The sequence below is a fragment of the Cyclopterus lumpus genome, chromosome 23, assembly GCF_009769545.1.
Source record: "Cyclopterus lumpus isolate fCycLum1 chromosome 23, fCycLum1.pri, whole genome shotgun sequence".
Classification (NCBI taxonomy): Eukaryota; Metazoa; Chordata; class Actinopteri; order Perciformes; family Cyclopteridae; genus Cyclopterus; species Cyclopterus lumpus.
In genome coordinates, this window is record NC_046988.1 from 2,428,087 (window position 1) to 2,454,814 (window position 26,728).

At 47.6% G+C, this 26,728-nt stretch overlaps 1 protein-coding gene across 11 annotated transcripts in view; it reads left to right on the plus strand.

Moving 5' to 3' along the window:
• sbf1 (SET binding factor 1) overlaps positions 1 to 26,275 on the plus strand; it is a 51,500-nt gene extending 25,225 nt beyond the window's left edge. For 4 of the 11 annotated variants that reach the window (XM_034525827.1, XM_034525830.1, XM_034525828.1 and 1 more), the window contains 36 exons: positions 359 to 464; positions 817 to 949; positions 1,081 to 1,189; positions 2,293 to 2,406; positions 5,889 to 5,966; positions 6,398 to 6,511; positions 6,626 to 6,754; positions 6,840 to 6,938; positions 7,640 to 7,847; positions 8,095 to 8,207; positions 8,381 to 8,530; positions 8,617 to 8,685; positions 8,929 to 9,090; positions 9,190 to 9,470; positions 10,480 to 10,652; positions 10,760 to 10,833; positions 12,215 to 12,407; positions 12,532 to 12,659; positions 12,756 to 12,931; positions 14,258 to 14,394; positions 14,495 to 14,702; positions 14,796 to 14,992; positions 15,383 to 15,520; positions 15,646 to 15,741; positions 15,954 to 16,028; positions 16,492 to 16,664; positions 16,756 to 16,932; positions 17,027 to 17,128; positions 17,212 to 17,397; positions 18,251 to 18,377; positions 18,479 to 18,609; positions 18,841 to 19,185; positions 22,127 to 22,332; positions 22,501 to 22,588; positions 22,683 to 22,814; positions 23,207 to 26,275. In XM_034525827.1, the coding sequence (XP_034381718.1) occupies positions 359 to 464; positions 817 to 949; positions 1,081 to 1,189; positions 2,293 to 2,406; positions 5,889 to 5,966; positions 6,398 to 6,511; positions 6,626 to 6,754; positions 6,840 to 6,938; positions 7,640 to 7,847; positions 8,095 to 8,207; positions 8,381 to 8,530; positions 8,617 to 8,685; positions 8,929 to 9,090; positions 9,190 to 9,470; positions 10,480 to 10,652; positions 10,760 to 10,833; positions 12,215 to 12,407; positions 12,532 to 12,659; positions 12,756 to 12,931; positions 14,258 to 14,394; positions 14,495 to 14,702; positions 14,796 to 14,992; positions 15,383 to 15,520; positions 15,646 to 15,741; positions 15,954 to 16,028; positions 16,492 to 16,664; positions 16,756 to 16,932; positions 17,027 to 17,128; positions 17,212 to 17,397; positions 18,251 to 18,377; positions 18,479 to 18,609; positions 18,841 to 19,185; positions 22,127 to 22,332; positions 22,501 to 22,588; positions 22,683 to 22,814; positions 23,207 to 23,305 (5,226 nt within the window). In that variant the 3' untranslated portion in view covers positions 23,306 to 26,275. Of the gene's footprint in view, positions 1 to 358; positions 465 to 816; positions 950 to 1,080; positions 1,190 to 1,484; positions 1,588 to 2,292; positions 2,407 to 5,888; positions 5,967 to 6,397; positions 6,512 to 6,625; positions 6,755 to 6,839; positions 6,939 to 7,639; positions 7,848 to 8,094; positions 8,208 to 8,380; positions 8,531 to 8,616; positions 8,686 to 8,928; positions 9,091 to 9,189; positions 9,471 to 10,479; positions 10,653 to 10,759; positions 10,834 to 12,214; positions 12,408 to 12,531; positions 12,660 to 12,755; positions 12,932 to 14,257; positions 14,395 to 14,494; positions 14,703 to 14,795; positions 14,993 to 15,382; positions 15,521 to 15,645; positions 15,742 to 15,953; positions 16,029 to 16,491; positions 16,665 to 16,755; positions 16,933 to 17,026; positions 17,129 to 17,211; positions 17,398 to 18,250; positions 18,378 to 18,478; positions 18,610 to 18,840; positions 19,186 to 22,126; positions 22,333 to 22,500; positions 22,589 to 22,682; positions 22,815 to 23,206 lie in introns of those variants that run through there. The other 7 variants (XM_034525833.1, XM_034525836.1, XM_034525838.1 and 4 more) reach the window with 4 other exon arrangements.
• The last annotated feature ends 453 nt before the right edge of the window (positions 26,276 to 26,728 follow it).

Here is a 26,728-nt window from a genome sequence, read left to right on the forward strand (position 1 = left end):
GCCGTGGAAAATTGCCTGCGCATGACACCTGCCACGGCGCTTGGGTTTCTCTCTCCCATGAAAGGCTCATTTGACACGTCGGAGCTGATGTTGTTGTTGTTTTTTTGTCGCAGTAAAGTCGTTGGCATGGAGCCCTGCCCAGCTTCATTCACGCCCCGATTGGCTGAAACGGCTTTTGTTTTATTTGTGATGCACCTGCTAAGCCTTTCTGGGATCCTCCATCTCTCGGTCGCTGACTCACGCTGCTCGTCCGACGCGCACAAACTGTGATTAAAACCCCGGTTTTCTGAGATGCACCGTGCGTCCTTTGGTCTTTAAATCCTTCTTTTGTCTCCTCTCCCTCTCTGGTAATCTACAGAGGACCATAACGTTAGGTGCTGGCGACCGGCAAGTCATCCAGACTCCCATCGATGATTCTCTTCCCGTCAGCGGCAGCACCGTGGCCCAGCTCTTCAGACAGCTTGGTACGGTTACTCAGAAATGTGTGCTTCATTCCAAATAGTGTTTTCTTTTCAGACCTGGTGAATATAACTTTCTACCCTAATGAATATCAGATTGTGTACAATGTCGTATACTTTACTGAGGGTCCAGTCCTACATTGCTCTGCTATTGAAAAGAAATAGGGAAATAATAAAATACATTATTTATTATTTTAAAGAATTTCCAGAACTGCATTGAAAGCTTGTTACTCACCCCCAATCAGTCATGGAGGATGTACATCCTAAATGTTCTGCCAGACTCTTGAGGTCATTAGTTTACCTGAGTAACTGCTGGACAAACATGGGAGTAATGTGCCCGTGCCCTCTCCTCCTTCAGGTATAGTCAACGTCTTGTACCTGTTCTGTGCCGCCCTGACGGAACACAAGATCCTGTTCCTGTCCAGCAGCTACCAGAGACTAACAGACGCCTGCCGGGGACTGCTGGCCATCATGTTCCCCCTCAAATACAGGTGGGGGTTCCACTCCTCTGTCTCTCCGTCCTGTCTCTGAAGGGACCCAGTGATGTTTCTCTGGGTCCTTTGCTTCATCTCAGGAATCACACACACGTGCTGAACCTCATTCCTGTTTGTGTCCCCCACAGCTTCACCTACGTTCCCATCCTGCCGGGGAAACTTCTGGAGGTCCTGAGCACCCCCACCCCCTTCATCATCGGTGTCAATTCATTCTTCCGCTCGGAGACACAGGAGCTGGTGGGTTCCCATCACCGCAGTACGATTAGACCAGCGTGGCAGTGTCGCTGTAGTGAACTCTGCTGGAGTATGTTGTGTCCAAACAAAGGCACCTCTGGTTTGACACTTCTTGTTTTAGATATTTAGTCTGGAAGATTTCCTGATGAAGGCCTACATCATCAATCAATATTCAAAGAGGTCCGGTTACTATCAAATACAACAAACAAGTGTTTTTATTTAATCATTTCAACCAACATTTAAAGTAGGATACTTTTGACTTACAGACCCATTTGACTAAATTTGGGTCATTTGGGTCTGGACCGTGCGCCGCATTCACCTGATGCCTGTCCCTCGTGGTCTTACATCATCCCATCATCCACAGGCTGCAGGAAATGTCGGCACCACACAGCCAGCTCGAGGTCAGAAAATGACACGGAAACTAAACGCACACATGAACTCCATCAACAATATACAAACAGCCAGTGTCATTTAAATACCCAGCATGCACTGTGTGGAAGACAGACTAGTGGGAACACCTACTGCCAGTTACAAGTTGAAGGTATAACAAAGTTTAACAAACATGCTCCCCAAAGAAGGACTTTTAAAACAAAAGGATGTATTATATACTTCCATCATACGCTGAGCTAATCTAACTTGGAGCGATTTGATTACAATGGAGAGAATGTTCCATGTAAACTCTCACTGACCCTTTAAGCAGCGGTTCACACAAGCTGCTCCTGCCTTACCTTAAGAGGCTCGTTACAGACCCCGCCAGGATAAATTATACCAAAATATACAAGACGATAATTACCGTCTGGATCTCATGATCAGAGGAAACCATTTGCTGTTATCTTTCTTAAAGCTTGGTGAAGGTGTAATGTAACGTTAGAGATGTGTCGCGTCACAACGAGACTCAGTGTCACATGCCTGTTATCACTGTACGAGCAGTCAGAGGTCAGAGGTTATTGTTTGGGCACCCGCTGTCCACACTGAGATCTGACTGTTTTGTTGCTTGATAACGTCCTGTAATGAGCAGCCGCTGACGGAGACCACCTTGTCCACGTTATCAACAGTCTTGGGGGGGCAGAGATGAAAAATGTGTGTGTGTGTGTGTGTTTTATCAGCTGGATGTGATCATCGCCGACCTGGACGGCGGCACCGTGACCACCCCCGAATGCGTCCACATCTCCCTGCTGCCCGAGCCGCTCCTCCAGCAGACCCAGACTGTGCTCTCAATGGTAAGAGCTGCAGCCCAAAACTCTGAACACACGTTATGCACACACACACGCACACTGGGGAGCACTGGAAAATATCATGCTTTAATTTAAACGCATACAAAATAAGTCTAGTGCAATTTTTGGAAGCTTGTAAAAGATAGAAAACAAAACAAACAAGCATTGCAAATATAAATTGAGCAACTCAATTATTAATTAGATTAGATTAATTTAACCTGAATCTGTCACATACTGTTCAGACTCCTTCGCTTTTTGCACATTTTATTGTTGCAGATTTAGTTATTTTTAGAATTTTCATCTAGACCCTTAATTCAGTACTTTGCGCTTTGCACACTTTGATTTTGGGAAATGTATCCCATTCTTAAAAATAACGTCTCATTAAAGTGTGCAAAAGGCAGAAGGGGTCTGAACGCTTTCTGTCCAACGAGCTCACCGCAACACACACACACACACACACACACACACACACACTTCGGACCCTTCCAGTATTCCAGAACCAGCCCATTCTGAGAAACCTCGTGGATTTATTTCCTGCTTCCCTTTTGTTGCATCTGTTGACTGTGTGCGCGTGTGTCATAACAAATGTGGGTTAATACTGTAAAGCAGTAAACCGGTTGTCTCAGGTGTGCGTATCACGATGGAGCTGCTGCAGGAAATCGCTCTCAGTTTATGATCAATTTATTGGATGAACTGTTGACTGCAGTCACGTTTAAACAGTCAGGAATAGTGGGTGAACATAATATATTGTAATGCTTGTCTGGAACTTGGTCATGTTTGATTTAATATCTCAGATACAGTTCTTAGTGTTTCAGACTTGTAAACGGTCTGCTGAGCAAACTAACAAGGGTGACACTGTTTGTTTTACTGAGTTTTTACAGGGCTAATAAAAAGCATTCACTCCCTGCAGCTTTTTATTTTACTGCATAGATATGCAGTCGATGTAATTTGGATTTTATGATGCCGATTACCAGAAAACAAGACAGAGTCTGCAGCCCAACAGCTAAATGCTTGCTAAGATATTTCAGTCTGGGAACTTTGAATATTCCCGGAATTTTGCAACCCTGGTCTGGACCAAAGCGCTGGACTGACCGACTGACGTGACATCCAGAGAGGCATGCTGCTATCATGCTGCTAACATGCTGTTATCATGCTGCTATCATGCTGTTATCATGCTGCTAACATGCTGCTAACATGCTGCTATCATGCTGTTATCATGCTGTTATCATGCTGCTAACATGCTGCTAACATGCTGCTATCATGCTGCTATCATGCTACTAAGATGCTGCTATAAACCCCATACATATCCCAAACGACACAGTACTGGATTACAAACGTTGGCTGTTCTCTGACTGTCCACGCACATCAACGGCACTTTTTAAGCAGTTTTGCAAGTAAAAATTAAGACAAATTTCCTTGTTGTTTTTTTGTGTCTTTTATATTTAGAGACATTTGTAAAATGGTTTGCATTATTCTTTTTTTGCCTTAGTCTTTTTATCAGTGTAAAAGAAACAAAGTCTTAATTCACAGAAACTCAATATTGTAAAACATGAAAACATTAAAGCTAAGAACCAACTAAAACCAAATCCGTTCAGGCCAAATATTGTAAATCCACCTGTCTGTGGTGGGGGTGGCTTCCAGCGAGCTTGATTGCGCTGACTCGTGTTGTGGGTGTGTTCCGATGCTGAGTCATCGCTTCCTGGATGGCGTGGTTTGTTTTGCTGTCAAATTCACTTTATTAGATTACTGTCTCTGACTGATGTGTTTCTGGTCAAAGGGTTGTCCCTCTGCTGGTTGCTCGAGGCTGGGGTTGTTTTTTTCTTTGGAGATGTGTGGTCACTGAGGCAAAGGGTGGGATGTGTTTATTTGGGAGAGGCTGGAGCGCTGTCTCAACTCCACTGTGTATTTAGATGCAGCGAGGAGCCCCAAGATTGGGAAATCAAACTTGCTTTTTCCACGGACTCTCGCCGTATTTTGCGTTGTAGGGAATGGATCGCGCCATTTTTGTTGCTTTAACAACATTGAAGCCGAAGATGGATTCTCTGTCTGTTGGTAAAAGACATTGAGGCGTTTGTCTCTTGACTTTGCATTTCATCTGGATTGTGAACTTGTTTTATCTTAATTACATCGGTTTGATTGTTTTATTATCTTTCGATGTATCTATTCTGTTGTCCTGTGTCTCCACATCCAATTAAAAGTGTGGCACAACAGAGTGACTTGGTGCAAGGAGATCAAGTTTTCTCCTTTCATCGGGGTTTTATTTTTAATTTATGATCGTGTCATCACATGGAGAGAAGACAGCGGTCAGAGTCACACCTGTGATTAAGGTGCTCAATGAATGGAATAGCCTGAAGGATAAAACTACCGTCCCAATAAGAAATATTGTGTACAATCCCAGCAGCAGCTTATTATTATTGTTGCTGCCACCGGCTGCATGTCTAAGTGTCCTCAAGCAGACACTGAACCTGGACACACTGACCGCTGCGCTGAATGCCTGAGATAACTTGGCTTAAAAATACAATTCATCTAATAAGAGAGGGATTTTATTGTGAAACCTCGGGATCGTGCCACATGTTGTTGTGTGATGCAGCGTTCCTACTTCATGGCTTCTAACCCAGAGACGTGTGTGTTGTGGTCCTTGCTCTGCGGAATGGAACGAGAGCTGGAAACAGGTGGAAGGGAAGTTCACCCGGTCACGGCCTGTGTGTACAGATGTAACGCAGACTTACACAAACCCATAAAGAGTCAGCCAAGTCCGATCAGCTTGCATCGAGCGGTAGGGCTGCAGGGACACTGATCTGGAGGTCTGTGTTGCGGTTTGGGTGAAGGGCGTTGGAGCCGCCGTGCCGCAGATTGTTGGGTAGCAACCGTGAATCGGGGGCTTAGCTACTGCTCTCTCCTTCCACTCAGCTGATTGAGTTTTCACATAATGGCCCGATACCAAAAGCTGTTTCCAAGTGTTCTGGATATGTGGCCGCTGTTCGTGTCCCTCTGCAAAGGATTTAGTTTTCCTTAAAGCTAGGCGACAACAACAAAACAACGTAATGGTTCTACAGTATTAAGATACATCTCGCCAAGTTAGTATTGTGTTTTTAAAAATATAAATAGCCAGACCAAAAAATAGTTTTCTTGAAGAAGATTAGCGTTTGCATTTAAAGAAAAGATTGCTGATAGTCGGAGCAGTAGATAGGTGTGTCCTAAAATGTGTCAAATGAAACCAAACTAAACTGTGTGTGTGTGTGTGTGTGTGTGTGTGTAACAGGAAACGCATATTTTGTGGATTACCACTTTACTCTCTCACAGGCACTTCTTTTTACATGTATTTCGTATTCGTCACGTAGTGGTTTGACCCTGTCCTGGGCCCTACCTGGTAGGTTTCTGCTGGTCTTGACTCAGTGACTGAGGCGGCAGGCGGCAAGCTGCAGCAGAGCCGCTATGCAATGCAGGGAGATCGTGACTGACGGCGGCTTCGTGTTTGTTGTGTGTAGGTTTTGGATCCGGAGCTGGAAATTGCTGACCACGCCTTTCCCCCTCTCTCCACGCAACCCTCCGCGCTCAAGATCCAGGTAAGAAAACCGCTCTTCCCTCAACAGCTTTGTTCTCAAAAGAAAGTACATTTGTCTTGAGGTTTTAAAAAGTCTATTCTCTTTACTATATTTATGGGAAGGAATTAATCAAATTAACAAGTTGGTACACTTTAAGTGTAGCTTGTAAAGTCAGGACAATTGTACCACTTTTCAAGAGACAGCATTGAATTACAGCAATTACAGCAATGCTCTGAGAGGCCTATTGTCTAACAAGCAGGGTAGAGTTTACTCTTTATTCTAGTTTTGCATGAAAAGGGTGTTAAAAGCTCAAAAATGTAACTGGATTAAATCTGCGTGTCCTGGACTCTTGGATGTTTCCCAGACCCCGTGTCCAGTTCAGTTCCTCAATCCATTATTCCTTCAGTTTGGTTGTGTGTGTGTGTGTACTTTAACTCGACTGTGTGTTCCAGGACAAGGAGATCCGGGGAGTCTTCCTGTGGCTATTCGCTCGGCTCTTCCAGGGCTATCGCTGGTGTTTACACATCATCCGCATTCACCCAGAACCCGTGATCCGCTTCCATAAGGTCTGTAAAGAAGGCTGCACGCGATCAAGCCCTCCAACCAATGACCTGTGTGTTCTTAAGAGAGCGGCTGTATGAGAGGTCGGCATCAGATCAGTGTGACGTGTGTTCCCGTAGGCTGCCTTCCTGGGTCAGAGGTCGCTGACGGAAGAGGACTTCCTCATGAAGGTGTTGGACGGCATGGCGTTTGCAGGCTTTGTGTCAGAGCGAGGGCCCCCTTACAGAGCCACCGACCTGTTCGATGACGTGAGTCTTCTACCCCCCTTTATTTGACCGGGGTTGATTGAGCGGCTCAGATATTAAAGATAGCCTCTTTGTCCCGTTTCCACAGCTGGTGGCCAATCACGTGGAGCGGATACGACAAGAGGAGGCCTGTCCGCACAAAGTCATGAACCACGTCAAGGAGCTGGCTGAGCAGCTCTTCAGAAATGTATGTTCTCACAGGAAACTGATGACAAATGGCATTTTTCACTGAATACCCTTCACTTGCTCCCTTATTCTGCTGGTTTCCTGTTAGTCCTCCTTTTTTCTCATCAGTTTCCTCTGGTGAGCCTCTTTCTTTCTTTCCCTTTTCCTATTGCTGCAGGGTTCAACGTTAATGTTGTTTGGGTCAAGTCTTTTAAAGTCAATTTTTACTTGCTCCTCCACACTTTTTTGGTTTTGTTTTAGAGGTTATCAAATAACAAAAACAAACTACAGTTATAGGAAGCATGATGGCTCACCTCTTTCCATCCATGTGTCTTTTTTTTTTTTACCACTTGCCAGATTAATAATAATAATAATAATGTACACTTTTATTGATCCCCGTGGGTAAATTCTTCTCTGCATTGTACCCATCCTTAGTTATTAAGGAGCAGTGGGCTGCAGTGAAGCAACTGGGGGTTCAGTGTCTTGCTCAAGGGCACTTCACCATGAACTATGGGGAGAGCGGGGATCGAACCGGCTACTTTGTGGTTACGGGACGACCACTCTCCCCATGAGCTACAGCTGACCCCAAGCGAGTTGCTCAGTGTACTATTAACTAATAGTACGAGACATATCCGCCTTTTTTCTAGCCTTCTAGTTTTTGTTCAGTCGCTCCCTCCCTCCGTTCCACATTGACCCCTTCATTCTCTCTCCCCCTCCCTCTAGGAGAACCCTTACCCCGCCGTTGCGATGCACAAAGTCCAGCGACCGTCGGAACGCAGCCAGAACATGGCACAGAAACAGTCGCCGTTCCCCGCGCTGGACGATGTCGCGGTGCAGCTCTTCATCGACCACGCCGCCTCCAAGCTCAAGACGGCACCTCCTGTGGTCAAGGCGGAGGTCAAGGGCATGGTGCCATCGGGGCCCCCACTGGGTGAGCTGGGGAGAGGACTAAGAAGGATTGTTTTTTTTTATTCCAGGTCTCGAAATGTTTGGATCATTTGAAATAAGAAGAAGTTGTTAAGAAGGTGCTAAACACTTGACAAAAGTTGGTTGCAAGGCAAACAAGTGTTGGGGTTTCAATATCCCCACTTTCACCTCCAACTTCCCGGCAGTCGGTCTCACAGCGTCTGTTTGATGGTGTCGGAGTGATGAACGAGTATCTGATCTCTTCCCCGCAGGAGACATTGTGGACAGGAACGGCAACGTGATGGCCAACAGCGCCCGCAGGCTGGAGGTGGTCAGGAACTGCATCACATACCTCTTCGAGAACAAGATGCTGGAGGCCAAGAAGGTAAGAGTGACTCATCCCTGACGCATGACTGGACGGTTGAGGAGAGTTTCCTCCATTTCAGTGAACTCTCATCGCAGACCAACTGCATACCGACCTATATTTACTTCAAAATGTGTCATTTGTCCTGTTGGTTTGGTTTTTGTGAACCTGTTCTTCTCATCTCCTCTGTCCAGTTAATGCCAGCTGTGCTGCGGGCATTGAAGGGTCGGGCAGCCCGGGTTTGTTTGACCCAGGAGCTCAATCAGCACGTCCTGCAGAACCGAGCAGTGCTGGATGACCAGCAGTTTGACTGCATTGTCAGAATGATGAATTGCACCTTACAGGTGAGTCTGCAAATACTAGAACATCACTGGAATCAGTATAGCACAAAAAAGACACATTCATTCTTTGCTTCCTTATTTTTGTTCAGGACTGCTCACATATTGATGAGCAGGGTATTGCAGCTGCCCTCCTTCCACTGGTCACAGCCTTCTGCAGAGTAAGTTCAAAACCAGCATCACCAAAGTATTTCCACATTTCCCAAATCCAACCACAGCAAAGAACCCATTTAGCCACTAAACATCCGGTGATCCCTCATGGTTTTTTTTGACTGAGCGATGGGATTGTGTGGTGAGAGCTGTTGGTGGGATGTCTTCGTCTGAACCTGAATTCTACAGCTCTGAATGTCATGCCAAGTGGCTGGTCCCCCTCATAAACGTCTCTCCCTGTGGTTGCCTGACAGAAAATGGGCGCAGGCACCACTCAGTTTGCCTACAGCTGCGTTCAGGAGCACATGGTCTGGACCACCATGCAGTTCTGGGAGGCCATGTTCTACAGCGACGTCCAGAACCACATCAGAGCTCTGTACCTGGAGACTGATGAAGGGGAGCAGCAGAACAACCATGTGAGCATGAAGAAGACCCCCCGCCCCCGCAGCAAGAAGTGTCCTTTTTGTCTAGAAGTGATGAGTCACTAACGAGCCTCTCTCTGATTTGATTCTCAGGAGCAGCAGGACGGGTCGGGCGACGGGAGGGAAATCAGCGCCCTGGATCTGGCGTCGGAGCAGAGCCGTCTGTGGCCGACGCTCAGCAAGGAGATGCAGACGGAGCGCGTGCAGAAGGAGGAGAGCACGGTGTTCAGCCAGGCCATCCACTACGCCAACAGGATGAGCTACCTGCTGCTGCCACTGGACACCAGCAAGAATCGCCTGCTGAGGACCACCGGCCTCGCAGACGTGGAGAGCGTCAGCAACAGCTACGTCACCAACAGGTACGTCACCAACAGGTACGTCACCAACAGCTACGTCACCAACAGCTACGTCACCAACAGGTGCGTCACCAACATGTACGGCCAGCTGTCGGCCTCTGGAGAGACGTGGTTCTGCCCCGCGACCCTTTGCTGCGTGTTGGTCCCTCTTTCTTCCCCTTCCTGCTCTAATAAAGACAATAAAAGCTCTAAAATAATCCCAAAAAAGGGATCGGAGTTGAAAAATACAAGGATAAAAATGTCCAGGTCAGTCTGTAAAGGATAAGTAAAGACTTGTATTCTCACAATATAGTTAAAGCCACTAGAACCTTATTATGTCACGGGTTCGCAAATGTTTGCGCAAACCCAAATAAAATGAAATTAAAATAATCAGATTGACGTTAAAAGCAATGATCGTTGCTCCGAAACTGTTCCATAACCAATTTACTTAGTATGTTATTAAATGTTGCTGAGAATTATAAATTTGGACAGAATCATTTTATAAACCACGTTCATATCTTAATGACACAATTCTTTTGAAAGTTGTATTTTTGTAAATTGTATACATTGAAAATAACCATAGCAGGAAAAGATATCTTTTTTTTTGTGCTAAATAAGGACTTCCATCCTGATGAAATTACCATTATTTACAATCTGCTATCACTAATCTGTTAAGCGAATATCATTTCATCCAATAGTCAATTATCATTGACATTAGAAATAGTCAAATAAGAAACGATGGGAAACCGTTAAATGCTAAAAAAGCTCTCATCAAGCTGTTCAGTGTGAGGACATGAGGTGAATATACTTTACACACATAAAGAACGGTATACGTACATGGAGCCCGTATGTGTGTGTCGTTTAGATCAAACATTACAACTCAGTCACACGCGAGGAGAAACTGATCCCACGTTAACAATCACACCTCCACACGTGTGTGATGGTTTCATTCAAACACGTACTCTCCATCAGGATGCTCAGCTCAGACACGGCTTGCTTCCTACGGAACATAAGCGTTCAAAGCCCATTCCTTCTTTTGGTCCTGTAGTATTGCGGGCAGCATGGCGGAGAGCTACGACACGGAGAGCGGCTTCGAGGAAGCCGAGAGCTCCGACGTGGCGAACTCCGTGGTGCGCTTCATCAACCGCTTCGTGGACAAAGTGTGTAACGAGAGCGGCGTGACCAACGAGCACCTGAAGGCCCTCCACACCATGATACCAGGTATGGAGGCCCCAGCACCCGCCACTCTCACCCATCTCCCCTCGTAAAGCTTCAAACCCAACTGTCCCCTCTGTCCCCCGTCTTCGTCCTTCTCTGTGTCCTTGCAGACATCGTTCAGATGCACATCGAGACGCTGGACGCAGTCCACAGGGAGAGCAAGAGAATGCCGCCGACCCAAAAGGTAACCAATTCCTATTTTTACGTTCCACTGGACAAAGGCCACGCAGAACCCCAGCCAGCCCCGCCCACCCCTCTCTCCACCAATCCCTGCAGCACAGGCTCACAGTGTCACAGCAGGTACGTCTGTCCGCCAGAGGCAGAAACCCCCATGACTCACAAGCACGCCCGAGCAGTGCATGCTGGGTAGACCACACTGCCTTGTCGTGCTCCGCCGAGCCGAGTGCCTTCAGTCTGAAGGGTGCTGTTGGTCCTGCGTGCAGTGTGTCGGTGTTCCTCCCTGCATCTGATCTCACAATGTCCCGTCAGCAGTTTTGTATTTTTTGTTGTGAGCTTCTGGATCCGTTCAACAAGTGGATATGAGATTATTGCGCTGAGCAGAAAAACACACAAAGAAACACATTTGTGTGCAGCATTGAGGTCTCCCTAGTTAAATGGCTCCAGGGGAAACGCATCCCTTTTTCTGCAGCTGGAGGAAAGACATTGTGTGGCAGTGGTGGGGTTGCGTAACAGATTAGGAAGCAGGTTGTAGTTGTAACAGTTGTAATTAATTTCCTATCAGGAAACTCTCTGGGCCCAGCTCAAGGTAGTGACACGCTGATATTGAAAAGCATTTGAGAAGTGTTGATGTATTCAGAAGAGCTCAGCAGCCTACAGAACATGATTTGTAAGAAATACCAAAATGAACATCCCATCGCGTAAACACACCCAAATGAATATTATCTTATTGTTTATTGTATTTATCCTTTTTTGTATTGTTTGTTACATCCCCTCTGCCAAGATCCCACCAATCCCAGATCATGTTGTGTGTTGTTTCAACATAACTAAACTTCACAAACAGTGCAGGTCCTCCACCCAGCCAGTAACCTCTGCATGGTTGTGAACGCATGAGATTTTGACGAGTGCAGTGGTTGGCCATGAAATATATATATATATATATATATATATATATATATATATTGTCTGCACAATTACTTATGTGTTGTTGTATATTCCAGTTGCAGGTGTCATTTAATAAGAGCAGCATGTTGGATGGTTTTTATTTGAATAATTTTCAAAGGCCTGAAAGGGCAAAAGTAAACTGTATTTAACTATGGTTATACTACGATTTTTTATTTTCTTTACTACTCCTGAACATTTAGATTTAATTCGAGACCCCTTGTGGGGACCTGGAACAGCAGAACTAGAGGGTTTTAAATGAACACTATCGGTTTCATTTTTTTATTATCTTGCCAAAATGAACGTCGGAGGTTTGAGGGTTTTTACAGTCGGGGATTAGAATGAACTCTATGACAAAATTATTTGCTAAATTGTTCTGGAAGTCAAATATTTGGCCAAAGAATCTTCACGATTAATCTCCCTCCTCTCCTTCTGTCTCTGCGCAGTCCAAGCTGCTGAGGCCGACGCTGTTGCCCGGTGAGGAGCTGGTGATGGACGGCATGCGGGTCCACTTGATCCCCGACGGCCGCGAGGAGGCCACGGGGCTGATGGGAGGTCCGCCCCTGCTCCCTGCCGAGGGCGCCATCTTCCTCACCACCTACCGGCTCATCTTCAAGGGCACGCCCCACGACCCGCTGGGTGAGAGATCGCACGCGCACACTCACTCTCTCACACACACACACACACACGCACGCACGCACGCACGCACGCACCCACAGGTCTGCGGGCCTTATAAACCCTTCGCATTGTCTGTCTCCTGCAGTGGGTGAGAAGGTGGTGACTCGCTCGTTCCCCATCGCCTCTCTGACCAAGGAGAAGAGGATCTCAGTCAATTTAGCCATAGACCATTATATCCAGGAGGGGCTCCAGCTACGGTCCTGCACCTTCCAGGTACCCTCACATCTTCATCTCCCTTCGCAGATGTCCAGCCCCCGCTCTTATACTCACTTCCCAGATTTGACCCGTTCTCCCTGTCTGCCACTGCAGCTGATGAAGATCGCGTTCGACGAGGAGGTTGCGTCCGACCTGGCCGAGGTTTTCAAGAAGCACATGCACAAGCTGCGCTATCCTCAGCACGTCCAGGGAACCTTCGCCTTCACCGTGGGTCAGTGCAGCAAGATGGTGGTGGAGCACAAGACCAAGGACAAGAACCAGTCGCTCAAGTAAGGAGCCGTCCTTGAAGAAAACATGTTTTATGCCATAGAAGACTTCCTGTGGGTCCAGCACCGAGCGCTTCATCACAGTAACTTTACAGCTGGCCAGGTTATTCATTCACACCCCAAGCTCAAGAATGGGCAACCCACATTTCAGCTGGCTAAAGGTTGTGAAGAGTCGGTGTTTTATTAAGTGATAACGCCTAAAGCTTGTTTATATCAAGTATGTTTGGAGTTGTTTTAAAGGCTTATGGTACCAGATTTCATCAGTCACATGTCAAAATGTGAGGCTCAGTGAACTACCAAAGTTGACCTGCAATATTAACATATAAAACTTTATTTAATGAGGTTGAGATCGAGATCTAATTTTCGAGATATCCACGAGTATATAAATTAAACATAAAACAGCCTTTTTAAAAATAATATGGTATAAAAAAATGATATGTAATCGAGTTAAAACCAGTGAAAGCTCAAATCACTTAGGATTTGACTACATTGGAACCAGAGTATCTAGCTTCAAACAACATAACATACATGAGAATACATCTGGTATGTGTTGAAGTACTTTCAGTTTAATGTTTGCATTGTTATGATGTGCACAAAGCACGAGGCGCATCAGTTTGTAAACAGAAGCCGGTTCCCCTGTGAGCACAAACAGCTACAGGAACTGGATTATTCTCGAGCGCTGCTCGTCATGTGATGCATCCTCGTGCACACTCACCTCTGTCACAGTGCATCACGCCTGGGGAGCGAGTGTCTGGTGGTCTGCAGGCAGTGAGTTCACACTGGCTGCATCCGGTTTGAGTTCATGAATATGATGCATTGAGAAAAGATTGCTGTGATATTCTTTTGTGAGAGTGACCTTAGCAATAATACTCTTGTGTTGTTATGAGTTTCTGGATGAATACAAGACGTTTTGGTGACTGCTCCGGTGTAGCCACAATGTGACTTTATGTTTTCATATCATACTATTAGTTTCCTTTCTGTTTTTTTAATTTATTCGTCACCTCTTTAGTCAAAGTCTCAGCAATCAACTCTAATTCCAACACACGCACACACGCACACACACACACATGCACACACACACACGCACACTCCCTTTCTGGAGAATGAAAGGAGCATGGGAGAAGCAGTTGAATATTTAATTAGTGGAAAATGTGGCAGCCGTTTTATCGGCCCTGTTTCCATCTCTGCAAAAAAACGACCTCCATTCAGTCAAATCTGAACAAAAACCCGACAGGAAGTGGAAGCCAAGGGACTTTGAATGGGATACGCTGTTGAATCAGCACAGTATGGCTTAACTTTCCCCTTTTTTCTCCCCCTTGTCTTCTTCAGGACACTTTCCAAAAACCTGGTGAAGACTGCTAAGAGGACCATCGGCCGGCAGCATGTGACCAAGAAGAAGTACTCTCCCCCCACCTGGGAGAACCGGAGCAGCTTCCAGTCGGAGTTGGACGAGGATGTAATCTCAGGTAATCGGCACTTTACACTCAGACCTTCTTGAATTTGTCTTTGACATCGTTATCACCAAAACATCAGGAATATCTCGGTTCTCCGTGTCTTGTGCCACAGTTTCAGAGGAAGCGGACCAGAGCTCCCTCACCCTCTCCTCCACCATGCGCTCATCCGACAGGCAGACCATGAGCAACGTCGTGGAGCGCGCCTGCTGCCGCGACTACCAGCGCCTGGGCCTTGGCACGCTCAGCAGCAGCCTGACGCGCTCGAAAAACGAGCCGTTCCGGATCTCGACCGTCAACCGCATGTACACCGTCTGCAGGAGGTGAGAGCCCGCCGGAGGACAGCACACAGAGACGAGGGGTTGTTCCGCCAGTGCTTAACACAGTGTATATGTGTGCGTGTGTGTGTTTCACAGCTACCCGGGTCTGCTGATTGTGCCTCAGAGCATCCCAGACACGACCATTCAGAGAATCTGCCGCTGCTACCGGCAGAATCGCTTCCCCGTGGTTTGCTGGAGGAATCCGCGGACCAAGGCCGTCCTCCTGCGATCTGCAGGCCTCCACGCCAAGGGGGTAGTGGGCTTCTTCAAGTCCCCTAACACCCCTTCTACAGGTATAATTAAAACAATTAAAAAACACAAATCTATTTTCGGCACCTTTTTGTTGTTTAATTGTGTACTGAATCTTCTTTTATTCCCGGAGAATGTTGCCGGGTATTTTTTGGGAACTCCCTGCTTCATCAATGTCCTCACCAGTCCTTTAAAAGTTAGCTGCCTCGACTCGTCACTCAGAACTCCTCCAGTGTAGGAGTGATCCATAATAAGGAGTACAGGGGTCAGAGGTCACGACAAGCTGTTACTCTGACCCTAGTGGTGCAGATATTACCTGAAAAAGATGCTAGAGATCTAGAGAAAGATCTTTTGCAACACAATGTAGCGGTAACAAAAAGTGTCTCATAGCGTGAAGCATAAACGTTGGTTCACTTGTCTTCTCTTCTGTGCAGGGCCCTCGCAGGCCGACTCCACCAGTCTGGAGCAGGAGAAATACCTGCAGGCCATCATCAGCTCTATGCCTTCTTACAGCGAGAGCAGCGGCAGGAACACGCTCAGCGGCTTTACCTCCACTCATATGAGCACCTCTGGTGGGTGGACACACGCGCACAAGCACGCACACACACACACACACACACACACACACACACACACACACACTCTGACATGACTTGTCAGTGGGGTCACATGGCTGACGGGTTTCCCCCGTCCACAGACTCCTCAGACAAGCTGAGGCAGCCCAAGATCGGCGCTCTGATGAAGCAGGTGATGGGCACCAAGGAGGACGTCCCCGGAACCTTCAGCAGAGGAGGTGAGACGTGTGTGTGTCCGTCAAACGTTGCTCCTTTAGCTTTAGTCTGTTGCAGATCCTGGTTTCAGAACAAAATGAATTGTGTTTTAAAGTTGTTACTGAAACTGGGACTGAAATAGGAGGATGTAGAATGAGTGTGTGTTTGCGTGTGAAACCATCCTCCATTGTGTGGCGTTGTTGGTTAACTGGCCGTCTCTGTCGTTTGACCTCAGCTCTGGGTCAAAGGGCGAAAGTCATCTCCCTCTCCCAGCCCAAAGTGTCTGGCAAGGCCAGGAACCCTCCTAGAGGTACAGTAGGCCACGCCCCCCACCCACATTCCTCCACTCCTGTCTAACCGGATGAGAACTCTCTAACAGTCGTGTTTGCTGTGGGTCCTGGCAGCGTGGCGCCTGTACAGCCTAATGGTCTGCTGTTCGTGCATGCTGCTGCTGCAGCTCTGCTGTCTGACGTCTTGTCTGTCGTTTCCTGTTTGATTCTTCCCTCTGTTGAATGTCAGCAGCAGCCAGTCAACGTCATAATGTAGCCGTCGCTGAGCTAGACGTGACGAGCTGGGCTGGGTACTTCTCATTTCTGCCTCATTTACCAGCATGGCTATCAGTAGCTGAGGACGTTATACACGTCAGTGTGTTTTTAAAGGATCATTCCGATCTTTTAATGTCCGCTTAAAGTGGACAAGACTTCCACGTATAAGCTTTTGATGATTCTTCTGAAGACTCTACTTTACTGTGCGCGTGTGTGTGTTTATCGCAGGTAAATGGAGCAGCATCCGGGGCAGCGGGCGTCTAAGTGCCTACAACCCAGACGTGGGGACGCGTCTGGCAGTGAAGGAGTCTCCGCAGCCCAACGGAGGGCCGAGCGAGGCGCTGTTTCTCCGCCAGCAGAAGGCCTACCTCTACATCATCGGAGACAAGGCCCAGCTCAAGGTAGTGGCACGCTGATGTTGAGAGGGTCAACTGCGATTAAGGGCTAGAAAGAGATCACCAGTATTTACTTGGGCGCTGTCGTTGCCTTCAGGGCGGGAAGCAGGACTCGTTCCAGCAGTGGGAGGTCGTTCCCATCGAGGTGTGTGACGTGCGGCAGGTGAAGAACAGCTTCAAGAAGCTGATGAAGGCCTGCGTGCCCACCTCCTTGACCCCTGAACACAACGTGAGCTTCCTGCGCTGCCTGGAGGAGTCTGAGTGGATGGTTCTGGTTAGTACTCCCCACTTCAGTGCATCCACCGCTCATTCTGTGACCTCCAGACGTTGTTCTTACTGTGTGTGTGTGTGTGTGTGTGTGTGTGCAGCTACACAAGGTGCTGCAGGTGTCCGTGCTGGTGGTGGCGCTCCTGGACTCGGGTTCGTCGGTCATGGTCAGCCTGGAGGACGGCTGGGACGTCACCACGCAGGTTTGACTCGCGCAGAAGCCTCGCCTTCATTCCTGAACCCTTTGAGCGGCGCTCAAGAGTGACGCAGCGCTCTGTGTGTGCAGGTGGTGTCCCTGGTGCAGCTGCTGTCCGATCCGTACTACCGAACGTTCGACGGCTTCCGGCTGCTCGTGGAGAAAGAGTGGCTGTCGTTCGGCCACCGGTTCAGCCACCGCGGAGCGCAGACGCTGGGCAGCCAGAGCAGCGGCTTCACCCCCGTCTTCCTGCAGTTCCTGGACTGCGTACACCAGGTGGGTCTGCAGCGCCGCGTTTGAGGCTTCTGCATGTTTATTCCACAGCAGAAATGCTGTTTTAATAAGGAATATGGGAGGTCAGAAGAAGGGAAGTATCTACTGCTTTCATTGCTGCGATGCAAAAGATATTTACATACATCTAAGATCACATTTAGATCAGAATCCGACTGATAATACCAGAAGGTTTATTTAAAAATGTCACTTTTAGTAAACGTTAGCTGCACTGGGATTCATCGGTCCACTCATAAAGATAAACAATTAGCAACGAATACACAAAAGACAATAAGGACAACACGACATTCTAACAGCTGAGCCGCTGATGCATGTGTTTGTCTCTTTCCATCGCTGTGTGTGTGTTTATCTGTACGTCCCACTTTATTTCCTGTTTTGCCGATGAGGGACGCTGGTTCGGCCCTCTTATCACATGCAAGAAGTGCAGCTTCATGTAGCTTCTGTGGCCCCTGCTGTCCGACACATCGGGCGCTCTCGGTTCGACCCGTGTGTAGAGTGAACGTAGCACCCTTTGTAAAGAATAGGAAGAGGGACAGGATGTGAAGCCAACACTTGACAACAGGTTGACAACGGTGTTAGTCCTGTCCCCCCTGGAGCTCATTGGCTAGATTGCTTATTTATCTAGAAACAACCATTTCAAGTCATGATGCCAGGCGAATCAGTAGACTGGAACTACATGGAGTGTGCGGATGGTAGCCAGTTCATGGTGGATGCAGCCCAGAATGTATAACCGCGCACTAACTAATGTATGTGTGAACACCAGCATGTATGCAGTCTGAACCATGTCAGTGTCACCCTTTTGGGCCTCTTTTAAACCCTGACCTTTGAATCCCCTCAGATCCACCTGCAGTTCCCCATGGAGTTTGAGTTCAGTCAGTACTACCTGAAGTTCTTAGCCTACCACTACGTGTCCAACCGTTTCCGCACCTTCCTGCTCGACTCCGACTACGAACGCATCGAGCTGGGTGAGCACACTTCAGAGTCTCTAACATGATGTCCTTTGTGTCCAATAACTCCTCATAACTCAGTTTCTGTGTTCCTGACGAGCCCCTTTCTGTGTGTGTAGGAGTGCTGTATGAGGAGAAGGGAGAGAGGAAAAGCCCTCAGGTGTGCAAGTCCGTGTGGGACTACATCGACAGACTAAACAAGAAAACGCCCGTCTTCTACAACTACATGTTCTCTCCTGAAGACGAGGAGGTGAGAGCCCAGCAGTTCTCCTGGTGCTTTTTAATGTTCTGTAGCATGGAGTCGTGGTGGAATTGACTAGCTAACTAGCCAGCTCACCAGCAACTCAATGCTTCATCATCGAAGGACCAAAATCCCGGGGGGGTGGTTTCCATTTCATATATTACGTTTATTCAACGTCATAGAAAAAAAGGAGACTCATGCGTCGGCCCCTTTTTTAAAGTGAGGCTTCCTGTGTTCCAGGTTCTGCGACCGTACACCTTCAACTCCAACCTGAAGGTGTGGGACTTCTACATGGAGGAGACGCTGTCAGAAGGGCCGTCCTACGACTGGGAGCTGAGGGGCCGGCAGGAGCGTGTGGCGGAGGAGACGCCTGAAAAAGCCGACAGCGGCGGCCCCAAATCGCAGCGGCACATCGTGTGGCCGTGCTACGACAGCCTGAGCAAGGCGGTGCCCGACGCCATCACCAAGCTGCTGCAGGACCTCCAAAGTCTGGAGGCGGAGCTCGGCCTGACGTCCGAGAAGTGGAAGGACACGTGGGATAAAATCAAAACGGCACAGAGAACCGAGGCCAAACTGGAAAGCAAGGTGAGATCAACGGGTTCGTTTGGACCAGAAATACAGTCAACAATCTGCAAAATATGTTCTCAGCCTGGAGGAAACACTGCACTCTATTGTCTATTGATTCCCTATTGTGTAACTATTGCTCACATACACGTACACACAATATGTTTCCTCAGCATTTTAGTATTTTCAACGTTATTGACAATAAACACACAGTTTTCATCCCACACAGTTTCTAAAGCACTTAAAATGCTACACAGATAGCACAGAGACGTGTGTTGAGGGAAGGAGACGAGTGAAGGAGACATGTGTTGAGTGAAGGAGACGTGTGTTGAGGGAAGGAGACGTGTGTTGAGGGAAGGAGACGTGTGTTGAGGGAAAGAGACGTGTGTTGAGGGAAGGAGACGTGTGTTGAGGGAAGGAGACGTGTGTTGAGGGAAAGAGACGTGTGTTGAGGGAAGGAGACGTGTGTTGAGGGAAAGAGACGTGTGTTGAGGGAAAGAGACGTGTGTTGAGAGAAGGAGACGTGTGTTGAGAGAAGGAGACGAGTGAAGGAGACATGTGTTGAGGGAAGGAGACGTGTGTTGAGGGAAGGAGACGTGTGTTGAGAGAAGGAGACGTGTGTTGAGAGAAGGAGACGAGTGAAGGAGACATGTGTTGAGGGAAGGAGACGTGTGTTGAGGGAAGGAGACGAGTGAAGGAGACGTGTGTTGAGTGAAGGAGACGTGTGTTGAGGGAAAGAGACGTGTGTTGAGAGAAGGAGACGTGTGTTGAGAGAAGGAGACGAGTGAAGGAGACATGTGTTGAGGGAAGGAGACGTGTGTTGAGGGAAGGAGACGTGTGTTGAGAGAAGGAGACGTGTGTTGAGAGAAGGAGACGAGTGAAGGAGACATGTGTTGAGGGAAGGAGACGTGTGTTGAGGGAAGGAGACGAGTGAAGGAGACGTGTGTTGAGTGAAGGAGACGTGTGTTGAGGGAAAGAGACGTGTGTTGAGAGAAGGAGACGTGTGTTGAGAGAAGGAGACGAGTGAAGGAGACATGTGTTGAGGGAAGGAGACGTGTGTTGAGGGAAGGAGACGAGTGAAGGAGACGTGTGTTGAGTGAAGGAGACGTGTGTTGAGGGAAAGAGACGTGTGTTGAGAGAAGGAGACGTGTGTTGAGAGAAGGAGACGTGTGTTGAGAGAAGGAGACATGTGTTTAGGGAAGGAGACGTGTGTTGAGGGAAGGAGACGTGTGTTGAGAGAAGGAGACGTGTGTTGAGAGAAGGAGACGAGTGAAGGAGACATGTGTTGAGGGAAGGAGACGTGTGTTGAGGGAAGGAGACGAGTGAAGGAGACGTGTGTTGAGGGAAGGAGACGTGTGTTGAGGGAAGGAGACGTGTGTTGAGAGAAGGAGACGTGTGTTGAGAGAAGGAGACGAGTGACGGAGACATGTGTTGAGGGAAGGAGACGTGTGTTGAGGGAAGGAGACGAGTGAAGGAGACATGTGTTGAGGGAAGGAGACGAGTGAAGGAGACGTGTGTTGAGTGAAGGAGACGAGTGAAGGAGACATGTGTTGAGGGAAGGAGACGAGTGAAGGAGACGTGTGTTGAGGGAAGGAGACGAGTGAAGGAGACGTGTGTTGAGTGAAGGAGACGTGTGTTGAGGGAAGGAGACGTGTGTTGAGGGAAGGAGACGTGTGTTGAGTGAAGGAGACGTGTGTTGAGTGAAGGAGACGTGTGTTGAGTGAAGGAGACGTGTGTTGAGTGAAGGAGACGTGTGTTGAGTGAAGGAGACGTGTGTTGAGTGAAGGAGACGTGTGTTGAGAGAAGGAGACGTGTGTTGAGAGAAGGAGACAAGTGAAGGAGACGTGTGTTGAGGGAAGGAGACGTGTGTTGAGGGAAGGAGACGTGTGTTGAGGGAAGGAGACGTGTGTTGAGGGAAGGAGACGTGTTTTGAGGGAAGGAGACGTGTGAGTGAAGGAGACGTGTGTTGAGGGAAGGAGACATGTGTTGAGGGAAGGAGACGTGTGTTGAGAGAAGGAGACGTGTGTTGAGAGAGGGAGACGTGTGTTGAGGGAAGGAGACGAGTGAAGGAGACGTGTGTTGAGAGAAGGAGAAGTGTGTTGAGAGAAGGAGAAGTGTGTTGAGAGAAGGAGACGTGTGTTGAGGGAAGGAGACGAGTGAAGGAGACGTGTGTTGAGAGAAGGAGAAGTGTGTTGAGAGAAGGAGACGTGTGTTGAGAGAAGGAGACGTGTGTTGAGAGAAGGAGACGTGTGTTGAGAGAAGGAGACGTGTGTTTAGGGAAGGAGACGTGTGTTGAGGGAAGGAGACGTGTGTTGAGAGAAGGAGACGTGTGTTGAGTGAAGGAGACGTGTGTTGAGTGAAGGAGACGTGTGTTGAGAGAGGGAGACGTGTGTTTAGGGAAGGAGACGTGTGTTGAGAGAAGGAGACATGTGTTTAGGGAAGGAGACGTGTGTTTAGGGAAGGAGACGTGTGTTTAGGGAAGGAGACGTGTGTTGAGAGAAGGAGACGTGTGTTGAGTGAAGGAGACGTGTGTTGAGTGAAGGAGACGTGTGTTGAGTGAAGGAGACGTGTGTTGAGTGAAGGAGACGTGTGTTGAGAGAAGGAGACGTGTGTTGAGGGAAGGAGACGTGTGTTGAGGGAAGGAGACGTGTGTTGAGTGAAGGAGACGTGTTTTGAGAGAAGGAGACGTGTGTTGAGTGAAGGAGACGTGTGTTGAGTGAAGGAGACGTGTTTTGAGAGAAGGAGACGTGTGTTGAGTGAAGGAGACGTGTGTTGAGTGAAGGAGACGTGTTTTGAGAGAAGGAGACGTGTGTTGAGTGAAGGAGAATATTAGAATGATGAACCTAAACCACACTGAAGGTTTTAGACGTGTACTTCCTGCTTCGCAGCACGCCTGGTTTGTAGTTTTCGATGTGTCATCAGTCCAAACCCTCACGGAACCGTTTCCCCGTCTCGTCCTCAGCCGTCGTTCTCCAGCTCGTTGCTGATGTCGTCCAACCTGAGCCACCAGCGGCGCTCTCAGCGCGTCTACCTGCAGGAGAGCGCCGGCGGGTCCTCCATCAATCTGACCCTGGACTGCGAGGCCACCGCCACTTCCACCCCCGTCGCCGGCCGCCCGAGCACCAGCACGCTTTACAGCCAGTTCCAGAGCACGGAGAGCGAGAACCGGTCCGTAGGGGAGGGGGCTGGTCACGTGTTCCTCGTTTATTTCATGTTACATTTAGAAACTCCTTTTGGTTGTCACCAGTTTGGCCACTGCTTAAATACCAGTGTCAGAAACATCCCATAAAGTGTCCAACATGTCCTCATCTTTGCTTTTGACTGTTCTCCCATCAGGAGTTTTGAAGGCATCCTGTTTAAGAAAGGGGCGATGTTGAAACCATGGAAACCACGGTGGTTTGTGCTGGACAAGACCAAGCATCAGGTAAGTCTTGGGAAAGGAAATGACAGCAAAAGAGTGAGCAAAAGAGTGAGCTTATGAGTGAGCTTATGACGTCCTCCCCCTCTCCCGTTCTTAGCTGAGATACTATGAGAGCAGGCAGGACAAGGAGTGCAAAGGTGTGATCGACCTGGCCGACGTGGAGTCCGTCCTTGCAGGAACGTCCGCCATGGGAGCGCCGAAGAACATCGAGGAGAAAGCCTTCTTCGATGTAAGTTCCCTTTCACTTCTTTAAAGTCACATTCGGCCATCGTTGTGTCGTCCTCACAGCCAGCCAGCTGTATCAGGCCTTGCTTTGTGGACACAGCAGGAGAGAACATCTTCCTCCCTGATTCCTCTTCGTCGTGTCAGAAAACATGTCCATCACATTCTCTTCAATGCTTTTGTTCCACGAATAGTCCAGAAGTCCAAGATATCAAAACCATTAATCAATGTTAAAAGTGTAAGTCAATAACAATCTGAAGTCAGTTAGATTTTGAGACGGATGCCAAAGGGGCCTAATGCCTTGCTCAAATGCTTGTCTGCCAGCATGTTGTCATGTGTCACAGTATTATTTCACGTGCATTCGTTCACGTGCGCATCGCTGCAACTTCTGTGTTCCAGCTCAAGACGACCAAACGCGTGTACAACTTCTGCGCCCAGGACAGCCTGAACGCACAGCTGTGGATGGACAGCGTCCAGAGCTGCCTGTCGGACGCCTAGAGAGGAGGCGGGACTCTTGAGGAGCGATGCACCCGTCGAGGAAGGGGGGGGCAGGGGCCCTTCCACCTCTTAAGCTCCGCGCTGCTCGCCAGTGTCGAACTAATACTTTTGCGTCACCACGTTTCAGTGTTTTTGTTATATAAAAAAATATCAGAAAAAGTACAAAAAAAGGAATGAAAGAACAATGTCCGTGAAGAACCACTCGCTGTCGTCTCACCGCGTCGCTGCAGCCCCGCCCCCCACAATTTGACCACTTTATTGGAGCATGTTGCATTTCTGTGACGCTTCTTGCGGCGTGGACCAGCGTCAAGATCCCCCCCTCCTCCCTTACTGAAACCCTGCTCGCCCTTTGTAAGACACGGAGGAGCGGTGGTCGGTCCAGGACAACGATACGGGGAACCGGATCTACCGGAACCAAAACAATCCGAGGACCTCGCGTGCTGACGGCCTCTTCTTGCCGCTCACTGCCTGACGTCAGCCTGTTCAAGGGAGGAGTTTTAGCTGCGAGGGGGGGGGGCTCCTCAAAGGGTCATGAAGGATTTCTTTTCTTTTTTTCTCTTCCAAAATCTCACATTTGTACCAGAGAGATCAACGCTCAGGCGATGACAATATATATACATACATATATACTTCTATATATATATACTGTGAAAGCCATGATTCCGTGTCAGAGATCAAACCAGGAGTCTGTCAGGTATTGAGTGTCTGTGAAACGGTCGCTGAGAGTGTTTACAAAGTAGGACCCCCCCCCTCACTAAGCTAAACTGCTCTCCACCCGTGTGTTTTTTTTAAACAGTAACGACCACTATTAATGCTCAGAAGTTGTTTTTTTTAAGGGATGCTGAAGGAAAAAGGAGGGATTTATTTTGTAGCGATATCTATTAAAAAAAAAAAAAAAAAATGTATAGAAGGAGATCTGGAAGTTGGGAGATTAAGTGGAGGGATACTAATGAGCGAAGTGATACTGAGGGATGCTTTCGGAGAGGTTGTCCTTTTTCTTATAGTGACTCACCACAAGTGTCTGAAGCTGTTGGAGGACAGTTCATCTGGTTTTCAACCTAGGTCTTATTTTCATGATGAATTTAGCATTTTATTTGCTGGAGTTGTGACTGTACACCGGTGGGAGCTAACCTCAAGTTGGTAAAGCGGGGGCAACCTGCTGTGTGGTTCCTGGAGTTAAGAACAGGCAGCTGGGCCTTCATTAAAAGTAGATCCCGACGCTGTTGGCTCCAGAAGCTAATCCCGGAGTGCTACTTTTTCACTAATGTGCGATTTAAATTCAAGTTCATCTGGAAAACAACACCGGCCTTTCTTGAGCCGAGAAAAAAATAATATTTTCATCTTTGTGTCATTGTATTTTTAGTGCTCATAATGTAATAATTTTTGTAAAAGTTTTATTTAGCTTCCTCTGTGAGAGTTTCCGTCTTAACTATGGAAATGCAAAAAATCGGGTAATTTTCCTTTCAAGGACGTGGAAAGACACGCGCCTCAGGTCAAGGGTCTTGGACATGGCTGAGAGGCCCCGCCCCCCTCCTGCGGATCAGCGTCTGTCAGAGAGCTGCAGGGAGCCAGTACGGTCAGCTGGAAGGGTTCAAACATCTAGCCACTTTTTATTTTGTCACTGGTTCGTCAGACTGCCCCCCCACACACACCCGTCTGACCCACACTTGTTAACGTAAACCCTGCTATGTAAAATACGGTTCTCCTGCTGTCTTTGTTGAACTTCAAATTTGAAATTGTAGATTTTTTTGTGTCTAATAACTCCTTTGTATATACTACTCCAGATTTGTACGTAACGTTTATGGTAGTAATTTATTTAACTTGTCTCCTCAGTAAGAAAGTTCCTCAAGCACCACTTTATTTTTTAATTAGGAATTCAATGTGCCATTTGTTAATTTCTGTATTGTAACTAATTTTTTTTTTTTTTTTTTTTTTTTTAATGTACAAGTAAAGCCCTTGGTGTTTTTTCTTATTTTTTTTATACACGGTTGTCCTTACGCAATACCAACCGTAATGCAAGATTGTGTTTAGTGGACGAGGAAGCCTCTGGGCTGCTTGGATCTGACAGTGTTGCTCAGCAACAGTGATGGGATGTTCTGGATGTAGGTTACAGTCACAATGAGTGTGAACGGAGGGAGTTCTCCTGCTGCTGGGTTCTCCTGCTGCTGGGTTCTGCTGCCGCTGGGTTCTGCTGCTAGCGTCATGTTTATGTTCATTGACTAGTCAGGGAGTGAGACAAGTCTCCATAGTTTAAAGAAGAATATTGGATAGTTTATTTAAAATGCACGGTGTAGCACAAACTAGTTTAGAGATGCCAAACATGCGAATATTGTTTAATATGTATTCTGTATGTTTAGTAAGTTAATTGTTCACCCACTGGTTTAAAGTTTCAGTCACGGTGTCCTGACCCACTCTGCAACGAGGGATCCACAGTTGAGGTTTTTAACTTGCTTTTAAAATAATCTGACCAACAGTCTTAGACATTTTATTTACTACATTGCTGACAAAGACTAGTTGCAGTAGATTTTAATACGACGATTTACAAGCAGCATATTAAACGTCCTGTAGCGTTTCCATCACCATCAATCCAACAGGCAGACAGATTTCAGTCCATGACCAGTTTGGTGAGCAGTGCTCAGCCGACTGACCCTATTAGGTCTCAGGTGACCGTGTGCCTCTTAAAGTAGCTCCTCCCCCGAGGAACAGACCATAGTGACGGCAGCAGCCAGAACCGGCCGGAGGAACACTGTCCTGCAGTCACACCCAGCACATCGTTTCACTCTAGTGTCCTCATCTCCGTGGTAACGCTCGACAGCAGCTAACATGAACCACAACGTGACGTCAAACTTTTTATTTATTTTTCCTCTTTTTATTTTTTTAAAAATTAGAAATGACTTTCTGAGCTGGGTTATGTTGTCAATCATGTCAATATAGTTTTTAGAATCCAAATAAAAACTGGGTTTAAATGTTCCTCTGTGCTGTGTGTGTGTGTGTGTGTGTGTGTGTGTGTGTGCATATGCATATATTGAATACTTTCACCTCGGATAACACACATACACTTATCTTTCCTAGAAGGGGAAACGGTCTCCACATTAGAGCTGAGCATTATTTCCATACCTTTCTGATTTATTCCATTCTACCTGTCAGACATTTGTGTGCATTTATTTGAGTCTGCTAAAATAACCAAACACCACAGTAGAGAAGAGGCGCGTGTAGCTCCTCAGTGTGAACAACTATGCTGTTACACTGGCTGGTGCATTGGCGCCCCCTTTTGGCCAACCGTGGTATTGGTTAATTGGCAACTGTTGATGGCGTCATCGTAATTAGCAGCAGCTGCACGCGGGCCACCAAGAGTTCTTTTTAAAGGTTACTTGTTCTTTAAGTGTAAGTTTATTTTTGCCTCGGCACATCTTCTGGTTGTTA